Source organism: Nicotiana sylvestris, chromosome 6 (genome assembly GCF_000393655.2).
Source record: "Nicotiana sylvestris chromosome 6, ASM39365v2, whole genome shotgun sequence".
NCBI lineage: Eukaryota > Viridiplantae > Streptophyta > Magnoliopsida > Solanales > Solanaceae > Nicotiana > Nicotiana sylvestris.
This window is the reverse complement of record NC_091062.1, coordinates 135,650,904-135,671,601: the sequence shown is the minus strand read 5'-3', so window position 1 is coordinate 135,671,601 and position 20,698 is coordinate 135,650,904. Positions and strand designations below refer to the sequence as shown.

The window sequence follows — 20,698 nt, the reverse complement described above, 5'->3', positions numbered from 1 at the left end:
CCTCCACAGGACGTCCGGCTACGAGGATCTCGTTGTTTGTCGTATTCATCAGTCGGTCGTGGTCGTCCAAATTTGGAACCATACAGATTTACTTCTGGAGAGATCAAACTTTCCGTATAAATATTTCTCCACATAATGGTATATTTATCAATGTAATCCCTAGCTAGAGATTATATTTTATTGGTATGATTAGTGTAATTGAAGGAATCTTGACATCATGGTAAATAATTTAATTCAAAATTCTTTTACAATGTAGGATTCTCAATCTTGGTTTAACTCCTATAACTAAGTCAATAGGATCAATTATATGTGTTTGTCAAAGAAAATTAAATACTGTGAAGTCTTTAACTTATAGAAATAAAATTTGATTCCTAAGATGGATTACTTCTAATTTATCACATCATAACAAGGAAAAATTCGGCGACAGTTCTGCTGCATAAGCTCCATCTGGGGCTCTTAGTTACCAAGTTCTTGAAAAATTCACGGTCAAGTTGATCAGAAAGGGTATAAGAATTGCAAAACATAAGGTGCCAATTTAGTATATATCTTTTTATTATTATTATTTAAATAAAAGAGGAATGGGATACAATTTTGAGTATACAGTGAGTCAGTTACAATGTGAAAAAGTTGCAAAACATAAGGTGCCAATTTAGTATATATCTTTTTATTATACAAGGTTGTTTTTCCGCTATATATAAGGGACGCTAAGCCCTAAAAGATAAATCGTAGGGAATATTCGAAAGAGTATTCCTAATGCCCCCTATTGGACCTACACTACTGTAAAAGTTGTGCAGTCTCTGATCGCTTGTCTGTCGTCCTCCACAGGACGTCCGGCTACGAGGATCTCGTTGTTTGTCGTATTCATCAGTCGGTCGGGGTCGTCCAAATTTGGAACCATACAGATTTACTTCTGGAGAGATCAAACTTTCCGTATAAATATTTCTCCACATAATGGTATATTTATCAATGTAATCCCTAGCTAGAGATTATATTTTATTGGTATGATTAGTGTAATTGAAGGAATCTTGACATCATGGTAAATAATTTAATTCAAAATTCTTTTACAATGTAGGATTCTCAATCTTGGTTTAACTCCTATAACTAAGTCAATAGGATCAATTATATGTGTTTGTCAAAGAAAATTAAATACTGTGAAGTCTTTAACTTATAGAAATAAAATTTGATTCCTAAGATGGATTACTTCTAATTTATCACATCATAACAAGGAAAAATTCGGCGACAGTTCTGCTGCATAAGCTCCATCTGGGGCTCTTAGTTACCAAGTTCTTGAAAAATTCACGGTCAAGTTGATCAGAAAGGGTATAAGAATTGCAAAACATAAGGTGCCAATTTAGTATATATCTTTTTATTATTATTATTTAAATAAAAGAGGAATGGGATACAATTTTGAGTATACAGTGAGTCAGTTACAATGTGAAAAAGTTGCAAAACATAAGGTGCCAATTTAGTATATATCTTTTTATTATACAAGGTTGTTTTTCCGCTATATATAAGGGACGCTAAGCCCTAAAAAATAAATCGTAGGGAATATTCGAAAGAGTATTCCTAATGCCCCCTATTGGACCTACACTACTGTAAAAGTTGTGCAGTCTCTGATCGCTTGTCTGTCGTCCTCCACAGGACGTCCGGCTACGAGGATCTCGTTGTTTGTCGTATTCATCAGTCGGTCGTGGTCGTCCAAATTTGGAACCATACAGATTTACTTCTGGAGAGATCAAACTTTCCGTATAAATATTTCTCCACATAATGGTATATTTATCAATGTAATCCCTAGCTAGAGATTATATTTTATTGGTATGATTAGTGTAATTGAAGGAATCTTGACATCATGGTAAATAATTTAATTCAAAATTCTTTTACAATGTAGGATTCTCAATCTTGGTTTAACTCCTATAACTAAGTCAATAGGATCAATTATATGTGTTTGTCAAAGAAAATTAAATACTGTGAAGTCTTTAACTTATAGAAATAAAATTTGATTCCTAAGATGGATTACTTCTAATTTATCACATCATAACAAGGAAAAATTCGGCGACAGTTCTGCTGCATAAGCTCCATCTGGGGCTCTTAGTTACCAAGTTCTTGAAAAATTCACGGTCAAGTTGATCAGAAAGGGTATAAGAATTGCAAAACATAAGGTGCCAATTTAGTATATATCTTTTTATTATTATTATTTAAATAAAAGAGGAATGGGATACAATTTTGAGTATACAGTGAGTCAGTTACAATGTGAAAAAGTTGCAAAACATAAGGTGCCAATTTAGTATATATCTTTTTATTATTATTATTTAAATAAAAGAGGAATGGGATACAATTTTGAGTATACAGTGAGTCGGTTACAATGTGAAAAAGTCTTGGCAAGATAGACTTGCCGCGTATGGAGGAAATAAACATCGCCGTCTGTTGCGATCGAACCCACGACCAAGTGGTTAAAAGCCACGCGTCTACCATTGAGCTAAGAAGGCTTTCTGCTCTTCCTTTCCGCATAATTATATATTACTGCAATTACTTGATAGAAACATCTTCATTAGTTCTTGAACCCATTGACATATAAGTGACATGGAGACAACTTTACTAGTGCTCCAAGGCTCCCCTTCTACTGTATCCAAACTCGTTTTAGTTCTAAGATTTCTTCTTTGCATAGTACTTTTTTAAGGTATTTCTTTCATCTGTTATTATTCTCATGCGCCTAGCATATTTACCAAAAAAAACACAAACTGAGGCTTCGGAATAAAAATAAACGACCTCATGCTGCAGAATTAAGTGGCAGCTAAGAAGTCTATAAGAAAACTGCTTAAAATCATATGAAAAATCTTTAACTACTCTTTATAAAGGTAAAATAGCATATACTTGCTGTATACATATTATATTTTCTTATTCGTGATGCTTCATTACCTCTTTAAAATACATCGATCTGTCCTTAAAACTGTTGTTGGAGCCTTGACAAATCCTAGCTGGTGTGTTGCTAAGAAAGAAGAAATGGAGGCTTTAGATGCTAACAGTACTTGGGATCGGTCTGATGTTCTTGCCCACAAATAAGAAAGCAATTGGTTTGCAAGTGTGTTGAACTTGCCGGAAAAGTGCAGCACGTACGTGAAAATGCATGTGAATCAATTAATGAAGTGGCTGTTATTATATCCGGAAAATAACACTCAATTAATAATGATGGCAAAAAACACCCATATTTCAATTTATGTATAATCATGCATAATTATTAGGGAGAAGGGCTAAATATACCCCTAATAAGTGGGTGCATTGGTAATTAAAAATATCCATGAATAATTTGTATAGTTTAGTACATCAATAGTAATTTGTGAAAATAGTGGAGCAACAAGAACAACAAGTGATTTAAATAAAAAAAAATTGGGAGATTTTAAATTACCTAACAGATCAAGGGGTAATTTTTAAAAGTTTGCTGATGGTAAGGGTAAATTTGGCAGGACAGTGTAACGGTAGTGGTAAATTTGGCTGGATAATATAACGGAGGTTAAATGTAGACAATATTCTAAAGTAGAGGGATATATTTGGCCCTTTTCCCTAATTATTATATAGTCTATGTATCAATACTAGAAAAAGTAAACAGTAAATTCAGTCGGTTATTTGTGTAAAGATCCCATGATAGTAATGGGTCAAATATAGGTTGAGCCCATACATTACCCGCTGCAGAATGGGCTGTTAACCCAGAAAGAAGTAGGAAAAATGACATTGTATAGTCGCTCTAAAAATAATAGTAAAAAAATGTATATTTTTTGTATATATATACATTCTGTTTGTTATATACATAAATTATATAAATTCTATATACTTTTCGGCTATCGAATAAAAATAGTTTCTGGCACGGATTAAAAGTGATAATAACAAATGTAAGTATTATAACCCTAAGTTTGCACTTTTCTTTCTCTCCTTTTCTGCTTCAGTTAAAAACACACCTAATCCCACGTTCAGTACTTCAAGTGAGTTGCAACAGAAGTGTCGGTAAGTTTTCCTCTTATGATTTGATAAATCAACTTTTATTTCTACAAGTGAAGGACTTCATATTTAATTTAATTTAATTTTTCTTGACAAGCATAACCGATCCCATTGACTAAGTTATTATAGGAATTAAACCAAGGTTGGGAATCCTAAATTGTTGTAGTTTCATATCTTCGTTTCCTAGTTGAAGTTGGTTTTGTATGTTATAAATATGTGTGAATAATTATTAGAAGCCTCTTACCATAGCTTTCTTCAATCTCCATTGTTCAAATTGTTTGATCGACACAAGTATTGTTTGAAAGTTTCACACCATAGCTTTCTTCAATATTTGTTGTTCGTTTTTCGAAATTAACGTATACCAATGGGAAGTCACATTGAAGAGGAAATCCTGAGCAGGCTACCAGTGAAGTCTCTTCTTCGATTCAAGTGTGTTTCTGAATCTTGGAAGACATTAATCTCCGAAGAAGCATCTCAATCATGCGAAGAATCAAAATCCCCCAAACATGCCCCAAGGATGATACTTTTTACTTCTATTCTTCCTCTTTGTCGTCGAGGATGTTCGGAATCTTGCTTGCCCTTCAAACTTTGTTCCGGGCTTCTGCAAGATCTATTGTTGTTGTGATGGCTTGTTTTTAATTGGGATTGATAATAAACCTAATTATTCAATATTGTTGCTGTGGATCGGAACCCCTTAACAAGAGAATCAATAGTACTTCCCGACCTGAATAAGGATTCTAATTGTTCTATTTATGGATTGGGATATGACCCAACTAGTGATGACTATAAGGTCTTGAAGGTTGAGGATGATGAAGATTATGAGAATGACGATGATTGTGAAATATCCAATGAAATTCTCTCACTAAAAAGTGGTTCATGGAGAAAAATTAGTGATAGCAACGATAAGGAATATAACTGTTTGTCATCGGCCAACACAACAGTATGGACAGTCTGGCATTTGTACATGGAGCATTTCATTGGCATGGTTATACAGAAAGAAATGGCTTTTTGTTTTCTGTTATTTCTTTTAATATTTCAAAAGAGCAGTACGGAGAGGTACCGTTGCCAGAACGAATGTGCTTGCCGTCTGACATGCATGACCGACCATGGCGTAGCAGTGTTGGGAGGAATGCTCTCTGTAAATTGTGTTTACTGCAGTGGAACTACTACTACTTTTTTTGATTTATGGGTAATGAAAGACTACGGCGTAGAAGAATCTTGGATTAAATTATTTACCATCGCAGATGCCAGGATTCCTTCCATCATACCAATCGTACCCAAGTATATGTTTGCTGATGGTGAAGTGCTATTCAACTGCGGAAGAAGAACTGAATTTCTGATATCAAAAGGACCATATGGATGGAGCAAGTTCCTGAAAAATTCACGGTCAAGTTGATCAGAAAGGGTATAAGAATTGCAAAACATAAGGTGCCAATTTAGTATTTCTTTTCTTATTATTTTTAAGAAAAACTTTCTGATTATAAGGAGGAACAATACAATGTGAAATTGTGAAGTCAGTGAGCATCTTGGCAAAATAAATTTACCGCGTGTGGAGGACAACGAGATCGCCGTCTGTGGGGATCGAGAACCCACGACCGCATGGTTAAAAGCCACGCGCTCTACCACTGAGCTAAGAAGGCTTTGTGCTCTTGTTCTCCGAAAATTATTTATTATATCAATTAGTTTGTACTTTGTAGAAACGTCTCAAACCGCGATACAGATGTGGTTGTTAATGACGTTTAGCTGTTGATAGGAATTGAAAATTATTTCAATCAATAAACCACTACTGATTCCAAAATATGGTTGATGAACTCTATTTTTTTTTCTTCATTTGCTCTATTAATGTGTACTTCATATAATATCAAATAATAAGGTTAATCAAAGATTTATCGTGACTTTGACTAACTTTACACTAGTTGTTAGCCTTTAAGTCTTATCATAGATCTATACGCCAATAAAATAAAGAGAACTTCTAATATTATTTTTTTACTATTTTGTATAGATTAAAATTTACTTAAATATATTTTTACTTTTAGTTTTATTTGGTATAACCAGGGCATTAGATGAATTAAATGGAGAGAAATGATAAGTGTGGATTTATGTAACAACCCTAATTTGTTTGAGTCTAAGATGTAGTAATTGTTGTATAAAAAAAAGATTTTATAAAACTAAATCGTATTAGATCTTACACTTGTGCGTTCTAGTCTCTGACAGAATGAAAAATGAAATAAAAAACCTCTAGCAAACACCGATCTCCGTTAGTGGAGAAAATTAGCCAACAAATGTATAACATATGTATAATTTATATATATAATATATATATATATATATATAATTTATAAATACCGACTTAAAAAAGTAAACAATGAAACGTCAAGTCAGGATATCGAAATATAGCAATTATGTAAAGTTTTGTACTGCTAGTTTTTTGTTTTTAAAAACTTGCAACTTCAATGTGATTTTCCTCTTTGTAAAATTCCCAAACTCTTATGTTCTATTTTTTCAGAGGATACAGATAGAAAAGAAAAAAACAAAAACAAAAAAAAACTCGTTATTCCAAGACAGCCAAACGTTGGTGATTCCTTTCGAAGAGTGAATCAACTTAAAATTTTAATAAGAATACACCTTGCTACTTCTACAAGATTCTAGCGATTACCACAAGTGTAGAAAGCTTATGTTTTCATTTTTATAGCGTTGAGAATATACTGATACTAAATCTCTATTATTAGCAGACTAGGCTCAAAACAAACATATAAAGGGGCCCAGAAATTAGTAGCTCAACTGACAAAAAAACTAGAAAAGCACTGCTAATTCAATCACCAAATATCCTTTTTAAAATATAAGGTTCAATCACCAAACCTCTTATAAGTGGAGTAGTACATAGGCTTTAAAAAAATTGCTAGCATTAAGTTTCAAAATTTGATGTTCAAAGGAAAATCAATGAAGACAACAATTCAGTAAAAGCAGAAAAGTCTTGACATCATTCCTAGAAATAACAGTTAAAATGGAAGCACAAAGCTCACATCCCGGTAAAAGCCTTTTTTCCTCCACCAGCAGAACCAGCTGGAATCACCTTCAAGACATTGAACCTCACGGTTTTGGACAAAGGCCTGTGAACCAGAAAATGTTATCGCATACATGCTATAACAGAACATAAAAATTATAGCGAAATCAAAATATAATGGTCCAAACCTGCACTGTCCAATGATAACATGATCTCCCTCTTTCACACGGAAGCATGGTGAGATGTGCGCTGGAATATTTGAGTGCCTCTTCTCATATCTGAAATAAAATACATGTTAAAACGTAGAAAAGGAGAAGTGTAGCAGCTAACGACTAAAAAGCAACAAGCTCTTACCTCTGGTACTTCTTGACATAATGTAAGTAGTTGCGTCGAACAATGATGGTTCTGTTCATCTTAGCACTGTGGCATGTACCAGCAATGATACGACCTCGGATAGAAACATTGCCAGTGAATGGGCATTTCTTGTCAATATATGTACCTAAATTTAAACAGACCAAACAATTAGGGTAGACCACAGAACAAGGTGAAATTAAGCAATCATAGCCATTTTTGCTAAGCATGCAAAAACATGAATAAAAACTTGCTTGCAATATCATTTTGTATATGTGAAAGCCTAAACTACTACAGTAATTTTTATGCAACTTATTTTTAGCAGGGTTTAAGAAAGCACATAAATCTAATAACTTTTTATCTGGAAATTTCTACCATTTCAGCCAAACAATAAATGGAAGAATCCCAATGGATGATTATAAAGAACTAAAAAACTAGCCACATTAAGATTCACAAATAAGAAATGAGTTACATGCAGATAATTAAATGTGCATAAATCAAAATTAGTTGTTTTAGAAATATCTACTATCTCTAAGAAGTGAGAAAAGAAAAAAGCACAATGGATGAAAAGCAATAACAAAATCAAAAGATTATAGCTTCAGAGAAGCCATGAAGGCATCAAATGAAAACAGGTACAAAGATATAAATGATGACTTGATAACAAGCACCATTTCCACATAAAGGTAACAAAGATTAGCTATTTAGGAAGTGTTTTATACTTCTATTACTTAAATTTAAATGCAGTCTCTCGGAATGCCCGCATAAACACTTTACCACGTGCTATTAATCTTAGACTATTCAGGTTGAAGTAGGAAAAAAGAAAGGAATAAATAAGCTTAAAGGACATAAAAAAAGCTTATCATGACAACTAAATGGGAACAGAGGGAGTAACTTCTTAATAGACAGATTTACCACATAGCAACTACGTACATTGCAAAAACTGTAACCTAAAGCTATCTACATAATTCAGGTAACGATTTGACCCTTTAAGCACACAAACCTTTTGCTTTAGGCTCGAATCATATTTAAATCAATCAATCAACCATTTCTTTTTCCCAAATTAGTGGGTACTCTGTATGAATCCTCTACATCTAGAGGAAATAGAAAAAAATGAACCTTCTTTGCATCGAAATTGACAATTAGTGTTGCAGAATTTCTGTTCAGCTCCATTTAAACCATACACATCAAAACTACATTCACTATATTAATTAAGAAAGCTTAAATAAAATGTAATATAAATTAGAAATGCAGAAGCCAGCAGCAAGCAAGCAAATGAAATACAGTAATTGAGCATGAATATTCATATAATAAGTAGATGGAAAATGAATATGAACCTTCAACAGCCTCACGAGGAGTCTTGAACCCTAAACCGATACTCTTAAAGTAGCGATTGCCTCCCTTTCCTGGCCTTTTCCCTTTCCCTGTCTTCTTCGAGCTGCTCAGTTACATATACAAATACAACATTAGCCTTAAATTCATCCTGGAACTTACGGACTTGAACAGAAAAAGCTAAATAGCAATTGATCATGAAACTCACCTTAGAAAAACACCTGGCTGCTTCAGAAACGCCTTCTCCGTCTGCAACAGAAAACAAATCCATTAGATTTTTTCTTATGAGTTGGCAAATAATAATGTGAATGTGTAAAGGAGAAGAGAGAGAAACCTGCTCCGCCATGACTGAGGGCTACAAGCTGAACTGGACGAGGATAGATGCTCGGCGGCGAAACCCTAAAGTGCAACAGAGAGTGAGAGAAGAGAAAATTGTAAGAAACTTTTGTACTCTAGGTAAGTTGGGCTAGACACTGATGGACTTGGAAAATGGGCTAATTTAGAGATGGGCTCAAATCCAACAAATGGGCTACAAATGAGATGCAAATTAGGAGAAATTCAAAAATAGTCAGATTTACAAGTGGTCATTCAAAAATGGAAATTTTACCACCTATAGAATAGGTTAGTACCCTATTTATATTCTATAAATACCCTTTTAAAATATTACATTCTATAAATACCCTTTTTAGTTTATAGCAAAAAATTTAAATTTAGTTCCATCCTAAATTTAAGGCTTAATATATGCTACAAAATATTTTTCTATCTCATTTTTTTTATTTTCTCTCACCTAATTTGCGTATATCTCCTCTCATCATCTTTTCTCTCTCTTCTTCAATACATTTTTCCCTCTTCTCCCACAAACACACGTTCCATACACTTCAAAAACCCTCCTCCGCCATTATCGCCCCACACGTCATTCTTCTTCGCAAGCTTCACAGTTGTATTTTGGAAATCTTCTCCCCGTAGGTAATTCAACTACTTCGAAATTGCTTTTTCATTAGTTTGTTTCTATAAGTTTTTTGAGCGAATTTACACAATTTTCTGATATATCTTCCATTTGTATTGTTAATCACCAGGATTCTTTGAGTTTTCTCTCTAATGTCGGATGCAACGCCACTCAACAGACTACCCAGAGGTATACCCACCAAAATTCTCTATTTTGATGGGCCCTCTTTCTCGTTGCAACTGACTCAAGCGGAGAAAGATTTTGCAGGTTTATCAGCATCCAAAGTTGATGAAAGAAGAAGTAAATTACACAATGACAAGTTGAAAGAAGTCCAAGTTGATGAAGCTTCAAAAGAAACCAAAAATCAAGTTGGCTCAAAGAGGAAAAAACCTATGAAAGATTCAAGAAACCAAAAGGTAATTGGTATTTGTTACATGTATTCTGTTGTATTCATATGTATCTTCTTGTATTTTTGTACCTTTTTGTATAGTGTATTCTGTTTCTTCTATAGTATGTTTATGTATTCATATGTATTTGGTTGTTTCCAACAGTTCATTTTTAATGTAATCTTACCTGTATTCATATGTATTCATGTGTATTTAGCGTTTGCTAATGTATATTTGCGATAATTCAATTGTCCAGTTTGACCTCAAATGTATTCATATGCATTCATATGTATTCAGTTGTATTCATCTTAAATATTTTGTATTATATCTGTATGTTACAAAGTATGTTAGCATATATTTAGCCTTGTCACTGTATCTAGTCTTCTGTAAGTGTTTGTAGTTGTCTGACATGCATTTGGCTTTGTCACTGTATCATGTTCTTACATGTATTCCAAAAAATCTTAATATGTATTTTTGCAATGTATTCATCTGTATTAACATGTATCTTTCAATGTTCATTGCAGGGAATTGATTTGTTTGTGAAACACCAGCCAAAATTATCACCCCATATTAGTAGTTACACTAACACTGATATAGTATCCCAGCTAAAAGATAAGCTTACTCCCGATCAGTTCCAACAATTCGGCAATACATGCTTTGGCTCATTTCTTCAAATGAAGTGATTTGATGTTCAACATCAACTCTTCAGATGCTTCATGGCTCGACAGTTAAACGGCACTCCAAACAATGTATTTGCAGTATACGTCAATGGTACTGAATTACATTTCACATTAAGGGAGTTTGCGCTTATGACTGGCCTCAAATGTGTAGGTAAAGATGAAGATTTTGAGTTTAGTAAAACTCCTCCTAACCGGCTTATTGCGACTTATTTTGGAAGTGCTAATATTGTAAAGAAGAAACACTTGAGACAATGCTTCAATGACAAGGCATGGGGCCCCGACAATGATGAGGATGCTTTGAAGATATCTTTGTTGTATTTCATCCACACCTTTATATTTTCATCTGAGAAGAATAGTGCAACTATACCGAGGCTAGATTTTGACTTAGTAGAGAGTGGGCGCTATTCTGAATATCATTGGGGTATTAAAGCATTTGAGTTGTTGATAAACTCGATTAGCAAGAAGATGGATGCTTTGAAGAAGTATTACAGGATAGCTGGGATGCCCCTAGCTATGCAGGTGTGGTTTTATGCGTGTTGCTCTTCTGTTGATTCCAAAATTGCAGTCCGAGTCTGCGACGTGGTCCCCAGAATACTCAATTGGAGAAACACCGAAAATTAGCCAACATTTTCTTATCTGACGAACGACATGTTCAAAGACACCGGAAACACGGTAATATACAAATATTATCAATATTCTGAAGATAATTGAACACAAATACATCTATAATTTGCATACATTTGCATTCAGTTAGAGGGGAAGCCTACTGTAATATACATTGGATTCATAAGCTTATATACATGAATACTTGCATACATATTAATACATTTTAATACATTCTAAATACAACAGAGTTAAATACACCTGAATATAGCATTATACAGTTATGCATTAATATGTTTTTTGTAAGTCATAACTTATTTTTGTTCACAGATTGTGTTCAAGGACATCACTCCTCTAGATATAGAGCTTGCTGTTTTTCAGATTCCTCAAGTGTGCGCCGATATTGAGAAAATACCTACTCTTGCGCATTCAGACAAATCGGGACAGGATACAGATGACTTTTCTCCTACACCTAATCTTCAATCTAAGAAGAAACATGTTTAAAGTGTTGGTCTATCTTCATCATCGCCACATAAGAAGGTCAAGGAACAACACAAGATTCCTACAAAAGAACCAGAATATCAGCCCAAAGTCCCTCCTGTTTGTGTTTCTGACATTGGACATAAACTTGTGCATGACCATCAGCTCCCAGAAGGCCAAAATGAGGAAGTATCTTCTTTGAGGAAAGACCTAAAATCATTCAAAGAATACGTGAGTATTTACCCACCGATTAATCAATAAAGTTTGATAGCTATGTGTTTTAGTATTTTTCTAACTATTTTGTACTGCTAAGGTTGTTGGAGAGTTCAAGTCTCTAAGGACATTGATCAATGATAACTTCAAGATGCTTTCAGACCAACTTCAACAAAATCAGCAAACTGAACCCATAGTGAGACATGATGGTGGCATTGACACAGATGTCGGAGATAATAATGAGGTATAAAAGCAGTTATCATATTGAACATATGTATTTAGCTGTATTCATATATGTTTTAATCTAGCCATTTTACTGATGTATTTAACTGTTATTCAGCTCTATATATATATGTATTCTGACTTTTAAATCTTAACATATTGAGCATATTTTTTGAAATGTATTCATAACTGTGTTACACTTAATCTGTAATATCACTTTAAACTGCCGTATTTATTTTTATTTCAACTGTATTTACATGTATTCTGCTTGGTTAATCTGCATTTTCTGTAATGTATACTAGCTACTTATATGTATTTAATCTTTTTTCTAACATTAAGTTACCATGCTAACAATGATACATACAACTACCAGAAAACTATTTCAGAGGTACCGTCCATCATACCATCTACCACAAACCAAGAGGATGTATCTAAAGAATTCTATGTTTCTCAATTTGAACTGGACGACAAGTTTCTACCCAGTCAAATTCCAGAAACTAGAATAGTTGTTCACGCAAGTGCAAAAAAAGATGAAGCCACACCAGTGCAACCTCAACGAAATAGGCGACCAAGTAGATGGAACTCTTCGCCTTATCAGTCTAACTTCGACTCAGGAGGTAAGTGATTTTACAAACGTAATAATCAGCATTCATCGTGATTGAATCATTTATAGTAGTCCATAAACACAAATTCAATTTACAGCATGTTCCTCTGTAAAGTTGACACCCATTTTTGAAAAAAGACACCCGTTTGAGGAAGATCCAATAAAGGGTCCACATCCTATGTTACTCATTCAAGAATATGACAAGTGGGTTCGTGAAGGTCTTCTAGCAAGACATGATCAGAAGTGAGTTTTCCCCCGTTCATTGTATTGTGTTTTCATTTTTTTAAGGTATGTACATAATGAGTTTTATATCATACTTGTAGAGGTAATCTCGACGACCATTACAAGAAAAATAAGTCTATACTTCACATTCCATTGGATTTTGGAGTTGATCAAGTTGATTCCGAAAACTGGTTTTACCTTCTATCCATTTACGGGAAGTTATGGGATGACAATGTGAATCTTTCCCAAAAATGATAATCTTATCTTTAAATAATAACATGTTGTTTTATTAACTTGTATTTAGTTGTATTATTCAGCTGTATTCAGCTGTATTTTTCTCTGATTTCCTATGTATTCAGCTATAGTCAATTGAATTGAACTATATTATTAACCTATAGTTAACTTTATTGAAACTGTTGTATTCAACTGTATTGAACAATTGAATTACATGTATTCATCCAATGGCAGTTAAATTCAACTGTTTCAACCAGCTGTCCAGATCTGTATTATAGTGTATTCCACCAAAGTCAGTTGAATTGAACTGTGTTATTAACCTATATTCAACTCTATTCTACATGTTGTATTCACCTATATTAAGGAATTGAATTAGTTGTATTCATTCAATGTCAGTTGAATTCAACTGTAATCCATAATCTGAATACAGTTGTATTCACCTGTATTACAGTGTATTCCTCTATTTTCTGTATTCATTTGTATTCAACTTTTTTTTAGCATCTGTATTGAGGTAATCATATATATTATTTCTTAGTTCAAGCAAATAAACTCACACTATCTACCAACCTCTTTTGTTTATAGCATATGGATGTCATATTCTACTATTTGCGAAAGATGGGCAAGTACAATCAGCATAGGGACTTCACGTTTACTACTGTTGATTGTATATTCAAGACAAGAATAGATGAAATATATGACAGGTATGAAGATACAGATAGTAATGCTAATGTAGCCAAACAAGAAGACGTTGTATGTGAGTATATTAGGGGCTACAGATTGCATGCTAATGTACCCTGGCATACAGTGGATAATGTCTTGATACCAGTGAACTTGAAGGAAAAACTTCATTGGATGTTGGTTATTGTGACTTTCAAAGATAGATGTATCAAAGTGTACGACTCGTACACGTCTTCCGGTCATGATGCATACGTAGTCTCTGAGATTGTAAAGCTAGCTAAGCTATTACCTCTGTATCTGTCAATTAGTGGCTTTTATAGAGATAGTCAAGGCATTGACTGGTATGCTTATCCCGCATACACAAACAAGGATCATAACGAACCTTTTGAAGTTATCTTCATTCCAAATCTGTCTCAACAGAAAGCGGGCAGCATGTAAGTATCCAATCATCATTCTTATATGTTTTATACACTGTATATGGATTAATTATTTTGTATTCTGTTTCAATCAATTATTGTTTAGGGATTGTGGAGTGCATGTTGCAGCCTTCGTGGAGTTTCTGAGCACTATTGGAGAGATTACACAAAAAACACCATTTGATGCCACTCTTCTCCGTCAAAGATATGGTGCTCTGTTATGGGACTATGCTATGCACAAGATAGATGCTGATGCAATAAGCGAGAGTGAAGCACCTTCAAAGATTGAAAGGCAAATCTCTGAGTCGGAGGCAAAGATGCAGATAGTTTTAGAATAGCTTTAGTTTTTTTTTGAGTTTAGCTTGAACAATGATACTGATTGTAGTGGTTTTGGTCGTAGATGCTATTTACTTACATGCTAAAATTTGGTTAAGTTTGCTTGAACAGGTTTTAGTTAACGCACATGTTAGTTACAATTTCTGAAACTTTATGTATGCTGAATGATTTTTGTTAATGCCAATTTTTGAATTGTATTCAGCTGCATAAGATCAGCTTTATCTTGCAGTATTAAGCAGTTGTATTTAGTTGTATTATTCTGTTTAGCTTATTGTATTAATATATATTATTCAGTTCAATTCAGTTGTATTAAAGTGTATTTATCAGTTGTCTACAGTTGGTATGCAAGTATATTCAGCTGCATCCATTCAGATGTAACTTTGAATTGACTAGAAACAATACAAGTTATATTGATTAACTTGTATTTAGTTGTATTATTCAACTGTATTCAGCTGTATTTTTCTCTGATTTCATATGTATTCAGCTATAGTCAATTTAATTGAACTGTAGTATTAACCTATAGTCAACATTATTGAACATGTTGTATTCAAATGTATTGAACAATTGAATTACCTATATTCATCCAATGTCAGTTAAATTCAACTGTTTCAACCAGCTGTCCAGATCTGTATTCAACTGTATTACATTGTATTCCTCCAAAGTCAATTGAATTAAACTGTATTATTAACCTATATTCAACTATATTCAACATATTGTATTCACCTGTATTAAGGAATTGATATAGTTGTATTCAACTATACTAAGATACTCTCACAGCCAAATCATATATATTTATATATATAAAAATACTTCAACTAAATAAATTCAGAAAATATTAACGAAAGTCATTCCACAATATATTACTTCGAAAAAAGAATTCATTATAGCTGATAATGTCATAATAAGTGTTGAGAAATTGTCGAGTCACCAATACATGTCAGAATACAACTATTTATTATGTGGAGCATTCCTACAAGTTCGCTTGTTATGTCCTCTCTGCCCACATATGCTACATGAATGTTGATTTTTCGGCAACAGCAATTCACTTAAATTTTTGTCGCGCTTCTTCTTTGGCCTTCCAGGAGGTATTTTCTATTTGGGTGGTAGTACAACCTCCTCTGCAACATGCTCTGGTATATTCCAGTCATTTTTGTCCGGTAGCGGGTACACTGGCACATCGTATGTCATTACAATTGTACTTGGCTTGTAATAGCTAGAGCAATATTCTTCAGGCATTAAAAACTTGCTCTTCAATACAGCCCAGGCATGTGGGCATGGCAATTCATCAATTTGGAATCTCCCACAAACACATTTTCTCTCGAGCAGGCAGACTGTGTAATTCCTCCCACCATCGTTAACAGTATGTAAGTATTCAGTTGAGGGTACCACCTACATTTAAAAACAGAAATATAAGTTTTGAACACATTTACATGAATTAACAAATATATACTACTGAGTTAAATGGTTACTATCAACTTTAAAAATTGCAACTTCATCCAATTTCAGTTAAATTCAGCTGATTCCAGCAACTGTATGCAACTGTATTACTCTACAGTCTACATTTGTATGCATTTGTATTCAACCTTTTTTTATCAACTGTATTCAGGTATTTCCAATCAATTTAAACTGTATCAATCACCTGAATTCCATTGTAATCATTATCACGTGCATACAGTCTTAATAATAACATGTATTTACCTGTATTCATCTATATTATTTACTAGTTCAAACAAATATTCATAAAAATTAACGGGTAGTTCTTCCTAAAAAAAATGTATTCAGTTGTATACAACAATGCCATAAAAAATTAACTTACAGTCATACGGGTACACATGGTCTCATTCAACTCCAGCATTTCCTGGTATTTTTTCTCAAGCGTCTTGTATGTCTGAGTAGCTTCTTTACGGTTACTACAATTCCAACGACCAAACATCTTCCTAACTTCTTCGAGGAAGTCATATATTGGCAATTACCTTGCTGAAACTAGTGCTGCATTGATTGACTTAGCGATATTTGACGTCATTGTCCATCCCCTGTTAACAGGTGCATACAACCTAGCCCACTTTTCGTAACCAGCTAACTCTAAATATTCTTTCACCCTAATATCTACCTTCTCAACCTTCTCCATCAGACTATCAAATTCAGTTTGTGTGTATGCTTTTGCCATCGAGAAGTATATCTCACTCAACTTGGCATGGCTCTTTTTGAATTTCTTGTATACGTTATTCCATAGATGCCATATGCAAGCACAATGCGGTAAATCCGGATATACTCTCGATACAGATTTAATGATGCTCTCATTTCTATCCGAAACAATGCACATGTTTTCCCTTACACCGTATGCTATCTTGAATTGCTCAAAGAACCACGTCCAAGCAGCATCGTTCTCTGAATCAATAACACCGTATGCTAGTGGCAATATATGACCTGTTTAATACAATTGAATATAATTGTTTTTAAATACATGTTTTCCAATGCTTTAAATATTAACAAATTGTATTATTATTAAGGTACTCACCTGCACCATCCAACGTGCTTGCAGAAACGAATGTCCCTGTGTAGTAGGATTTTAGATGACTTCCGTCCACTACAACAATTGGTCTACAATGATCAAACCCCCTTATAAATACATACAATGATATATACACGTACATGAATTCATTCTTTGACGATTTTTCCATTCTTATGTGAGAACCTGGATATGTCTTATCCATTGTATATAAGTATCCTGGTAATTTTTTGTATGAATCAGCCGGTTCACCTCTAAGAAAATTCATTGCCTTTTCTTTAACCCTCCACGCCAACATGTAGCTAACATCAACACCTAGATCTGATTTCACATCATCAATAATGTCCCTCGGAGTGTATTTCCTCTTATGGTTTGTAAGCTTTGTCCTTATAATACCACTTATAAGGCTGCTACTAGCCTGCCGCTGCTCGTACACTTTATCCTTCAGCGAACATGTATGGTTGTCATTGAATTCTCTCACCTTGAATAATTCCGATTTGTTAATGCTTGAAGCCTTAAACCTCCAATCACAATCTTCTGAAATACATATTAATGCATAGCTGGAAATAAAAGTTCATACATCAGACAACTTAACGAATCTGACATATATACTTCCTATTCATAAAGTACCAAATTGATATCTGTGTATATGTAATTTTGTATACTAACGAATTCCAATATTGTTAGATGTGATTAAATACAATAAATACAACTAAATACATTCGTATGAATAATCAAACACTTAGTAACATTATAGACATAATATGAAAATAATCATAACCACTGTTGTATTTTTTTCAATAGTAAAATACACCTGAATACATATTATTAAGAATACTAAACAAATATAAATTTTCAAAGGTGTTCATCATCTGGAGGAAACACACAACTACAACTAAATACAACAAAGTTAAACAAACATCAAACCTGACAGCATTAGACCGATCAACACGGAATTGAAACCTTTGAGCTATAGCATAATTCTTCATCACCTCTTTCAATGTAGCCTTATCCTTATACACTTGTCCAGCCATAACCTCCTTTTGATTAGTTTTTGAAATTATCAAATCCTTGTGGAGTTCGAACACTCCAATCGCTTCTCCTGAATTGGCAAGTTCTATAGCTAGTGTATAATCTGTATCGGAATCGTACATTTGAACTGCTTCGTCTATCTGCACAATGTCGCCTTGATTTAAACCATCTCCGGAGATAAGCTCTTTTTCCATAGTTGTAATGCACAGAGGATACATCCCAAATTCTTTGTTCTCTTTTTTCAATTTTACATACACTCTGTAACCCATATCATTGTGTATTTCTATTGGCGTGTGATTGACTTCAACATTGTATTGTATTTTAATGGTATTTGTGCTCAAATCTATACCCAGTTGATAATTAAACCAACTAGATCATTAAAGGAAGCATACTCCTTAATCAGTATTCCCTCAATGGAAAAGTCGATATAATTGCCCTCATCGTTCCACTTTCCAGAATGATGCAACAAAACTGTCAAGCTTGACATATATATAGAAGAGTTATACCTTCTTCTGTATATAATTTGTCGCAATCGATAAGGAGAAGAAGAAAATCGCACAATATAGAAGCAAGTTGCTCTGTTTCTTCGCTTCTTTCACGTTTCTGTATTTCTGAATTTGAGAAGAATACAGATTGATGGGATAACTTTTAAGTTTGTTGAGTAAAATTAGGGAAATCAGAATTGATTTGATTTCCTTCCGTTTTTAACATCTTCGTCGACCCAGATATTGCGCAGATACGTTACGTATTTAGCGCTACATACGTTTGAATACAAGTAAATACATATCAGGATTAGCTGGATTTCCTTTTTGTACGCGGCTAATTTTTGTTGTATTATTAAATACACTACTTTAAATACATTAAATACATTATATAATTGCATAAAAGATATCTATAGGACGTAATATAACAAAGGGTTTCTATTAATGGCTAATTAGGACTAAAAGATGGTGCTTTGTGAAAAATTCTCTTCAAAAATAGCCACAGTTTCAAAAGTAATCGAAATTTAGCCAGTTTTCCCGAAAGATAAATTTGAACGATAATACTGTTCAAAATCCGGAAAATACTCCAGTATAATATACTGGAGTTCCAGCATAAGTATACTGGAACTCCAGTATATTATAATGGAGTTCCAGCATAAGTATATTGGAACTCCAGCATAGTATAATGGAGATCCAGTATAAGTATACTGGAACTCCGGCATAATATACTAGAGTTCCGGTATAATTTACCGGTCCAGTATAATATGCTGGAAGTTCATACACAGGTGCTCCAATCTCCAGTATATTATGCTAGAACTTTCCGCGTATTGGAGTTCCAGCATAATATGCTAGAAGTTCTTACACAGGTGCACCGATCTCCAGTATATTATGCTAGACCGGTCCTTGTTGCAGCAAAATAATGGCTATTTTTTAATGACTTTGCAAACGCTGGCTATTTTTGAATGACCAGTCCAAAAACTGGCTAGCCCGTGCTATTTTAACATATAAATTGCATTTATTGCATTTTATAAGTCGCAAAGGCAGTATGTATGTCGCATCTGAGGACTCAAGTTATAAGTAGCATTTGAGTCTCACTTAAGGCTATATTGTGGTCCGGTCCCGGGCCTAAATGGGCTAAACGGGCCGGGCCAAACGGGCCCGGGCTTAATGGTCTTGGAGGGTGGAACCGGACCACTGTGGGCCTAAGCCCACATGGTCCCGGGCTAAATGGGCATAAACGGGCCTAAACGACACTTAAGTGTTCCGGGCTATTTTTTTTTGAAATTTTTATTATCTAAAGCAATTTCTTGTAAATTATATTATATAATTGTGACTTAAATCTTCTAATTCAAATTTAAACACAAAAAAATTGTAAAGAAATATTCAAGGGAATGCCTTATAATTTTTATTATTACGACATTAACAAAAAATGGCAATATCTTTCTTAGTCTCCCCCCCCCCAATGGAATGAGCACAACAAGGTGCTAATACCACCATTAAAAGGAAAAAAACTAATGAAGATGTGTCAAAAACAAGTTACATATTAGTCTACGTATTATCTCTAATAAATTTCATAAATCCTTTAAGGTTCGGAGGAATTTTCGTTGGTGGTGGCGGAAAAGAAGCTTGTTCATCACCGCTTCCGGGTGAAGCAGCATCCTCCGCAAGTTCCACTAGCATTTCTTCATAAGCTTCGTCTATCTCCGGTTGTGATTCAGCAAGTCCAAAATTTCTTCTTTCCAAATGGATCAAATCTCTGAAGAGTACTCATTTTTCCTAGCTCTCCCTCATAGACGCTCTATGATCATCGATTTGAAGTCTCGCTTGACTGGAAGCGCTCTCTGATGCCACTGTTGAAGCTTGAATACTTAAAATATCTCGAGCGATCCTTGAAAGAACCGGATAGTGTTTTTCTTGTCCTTCTACCATTCCAAAACATCAAAGGAGCTGTCGGGATTTTTTGATTCAAGTCCCTGCGACA

The 20,698-nt window shown here is 34.0% G+C and overlaps 2 protein-coding genes and 1 non-coding gene across 3 annotated transcripts; all 3 read right to left on the bottom strand.

The window, feature by feature from the left end:
* Positions 1-5,556: 5,556 nt before the first annotated feature.
* On the bottom strand, positions 5,557-5,630 carry TRNAK-UUU (transfer RNA lysine (anticodon UUU)). The gene has a single exon. It is a non-coding gene; the product is annotated as a tRNA-Lys (tRNA).
* A 1,171-nt stretch (positions 5,631-6,801) lies between these two features.
* LOC104216457 (small ribosomal subunit protein uS17) lies at positions 6,802-9,159 on the bottom strand. Its single transcript, XM_009766496.2, has 6 exons — positions 9,009-9,159; positions 8,883-8,923; positions 8,680-8,780; positions 7,349-7,493; positions 7,183-7,272; positions 6,802-7,100 (listed from the first exon to the last, which is right to left on the bottom strand). Exons 1-6 carry the CDS (start codon positions 9,018-9,020, stop codon positions 7,010-7,012), a joined length of 480 nt encoding a protein of 159 aa, XP_009764798.1. The 5' UTR covers positions 9,021-9,159; the 3' UTR covers positions 6,802-7,009.
* A 6,627-nt stretch (positions 9,160-15,786) lies between these two features.
* LOC138871333 (uncharacterized) lies at positions 15,787-18,504 on the bottom strand. Its single transcript, XM_070149206.1, has 5 exons — positions 18,131-18,504; positions 17,213-17,763; positions 16,668-17,121; positions 16,511-16,604; positions 15,787-16,083 (listed from the first exon to the last, which is right to left on the bottom strand). Exons 1-5 carry the CDS (start codon positions 18,502-18,504, stop codon positions 15,787-15,789), a joined length of 1,770 nt encoding a protein of 589 aa, XP_070005307.1.
* Positions 18,505-20,698: the final 2,194 nt, after the last annotated feature.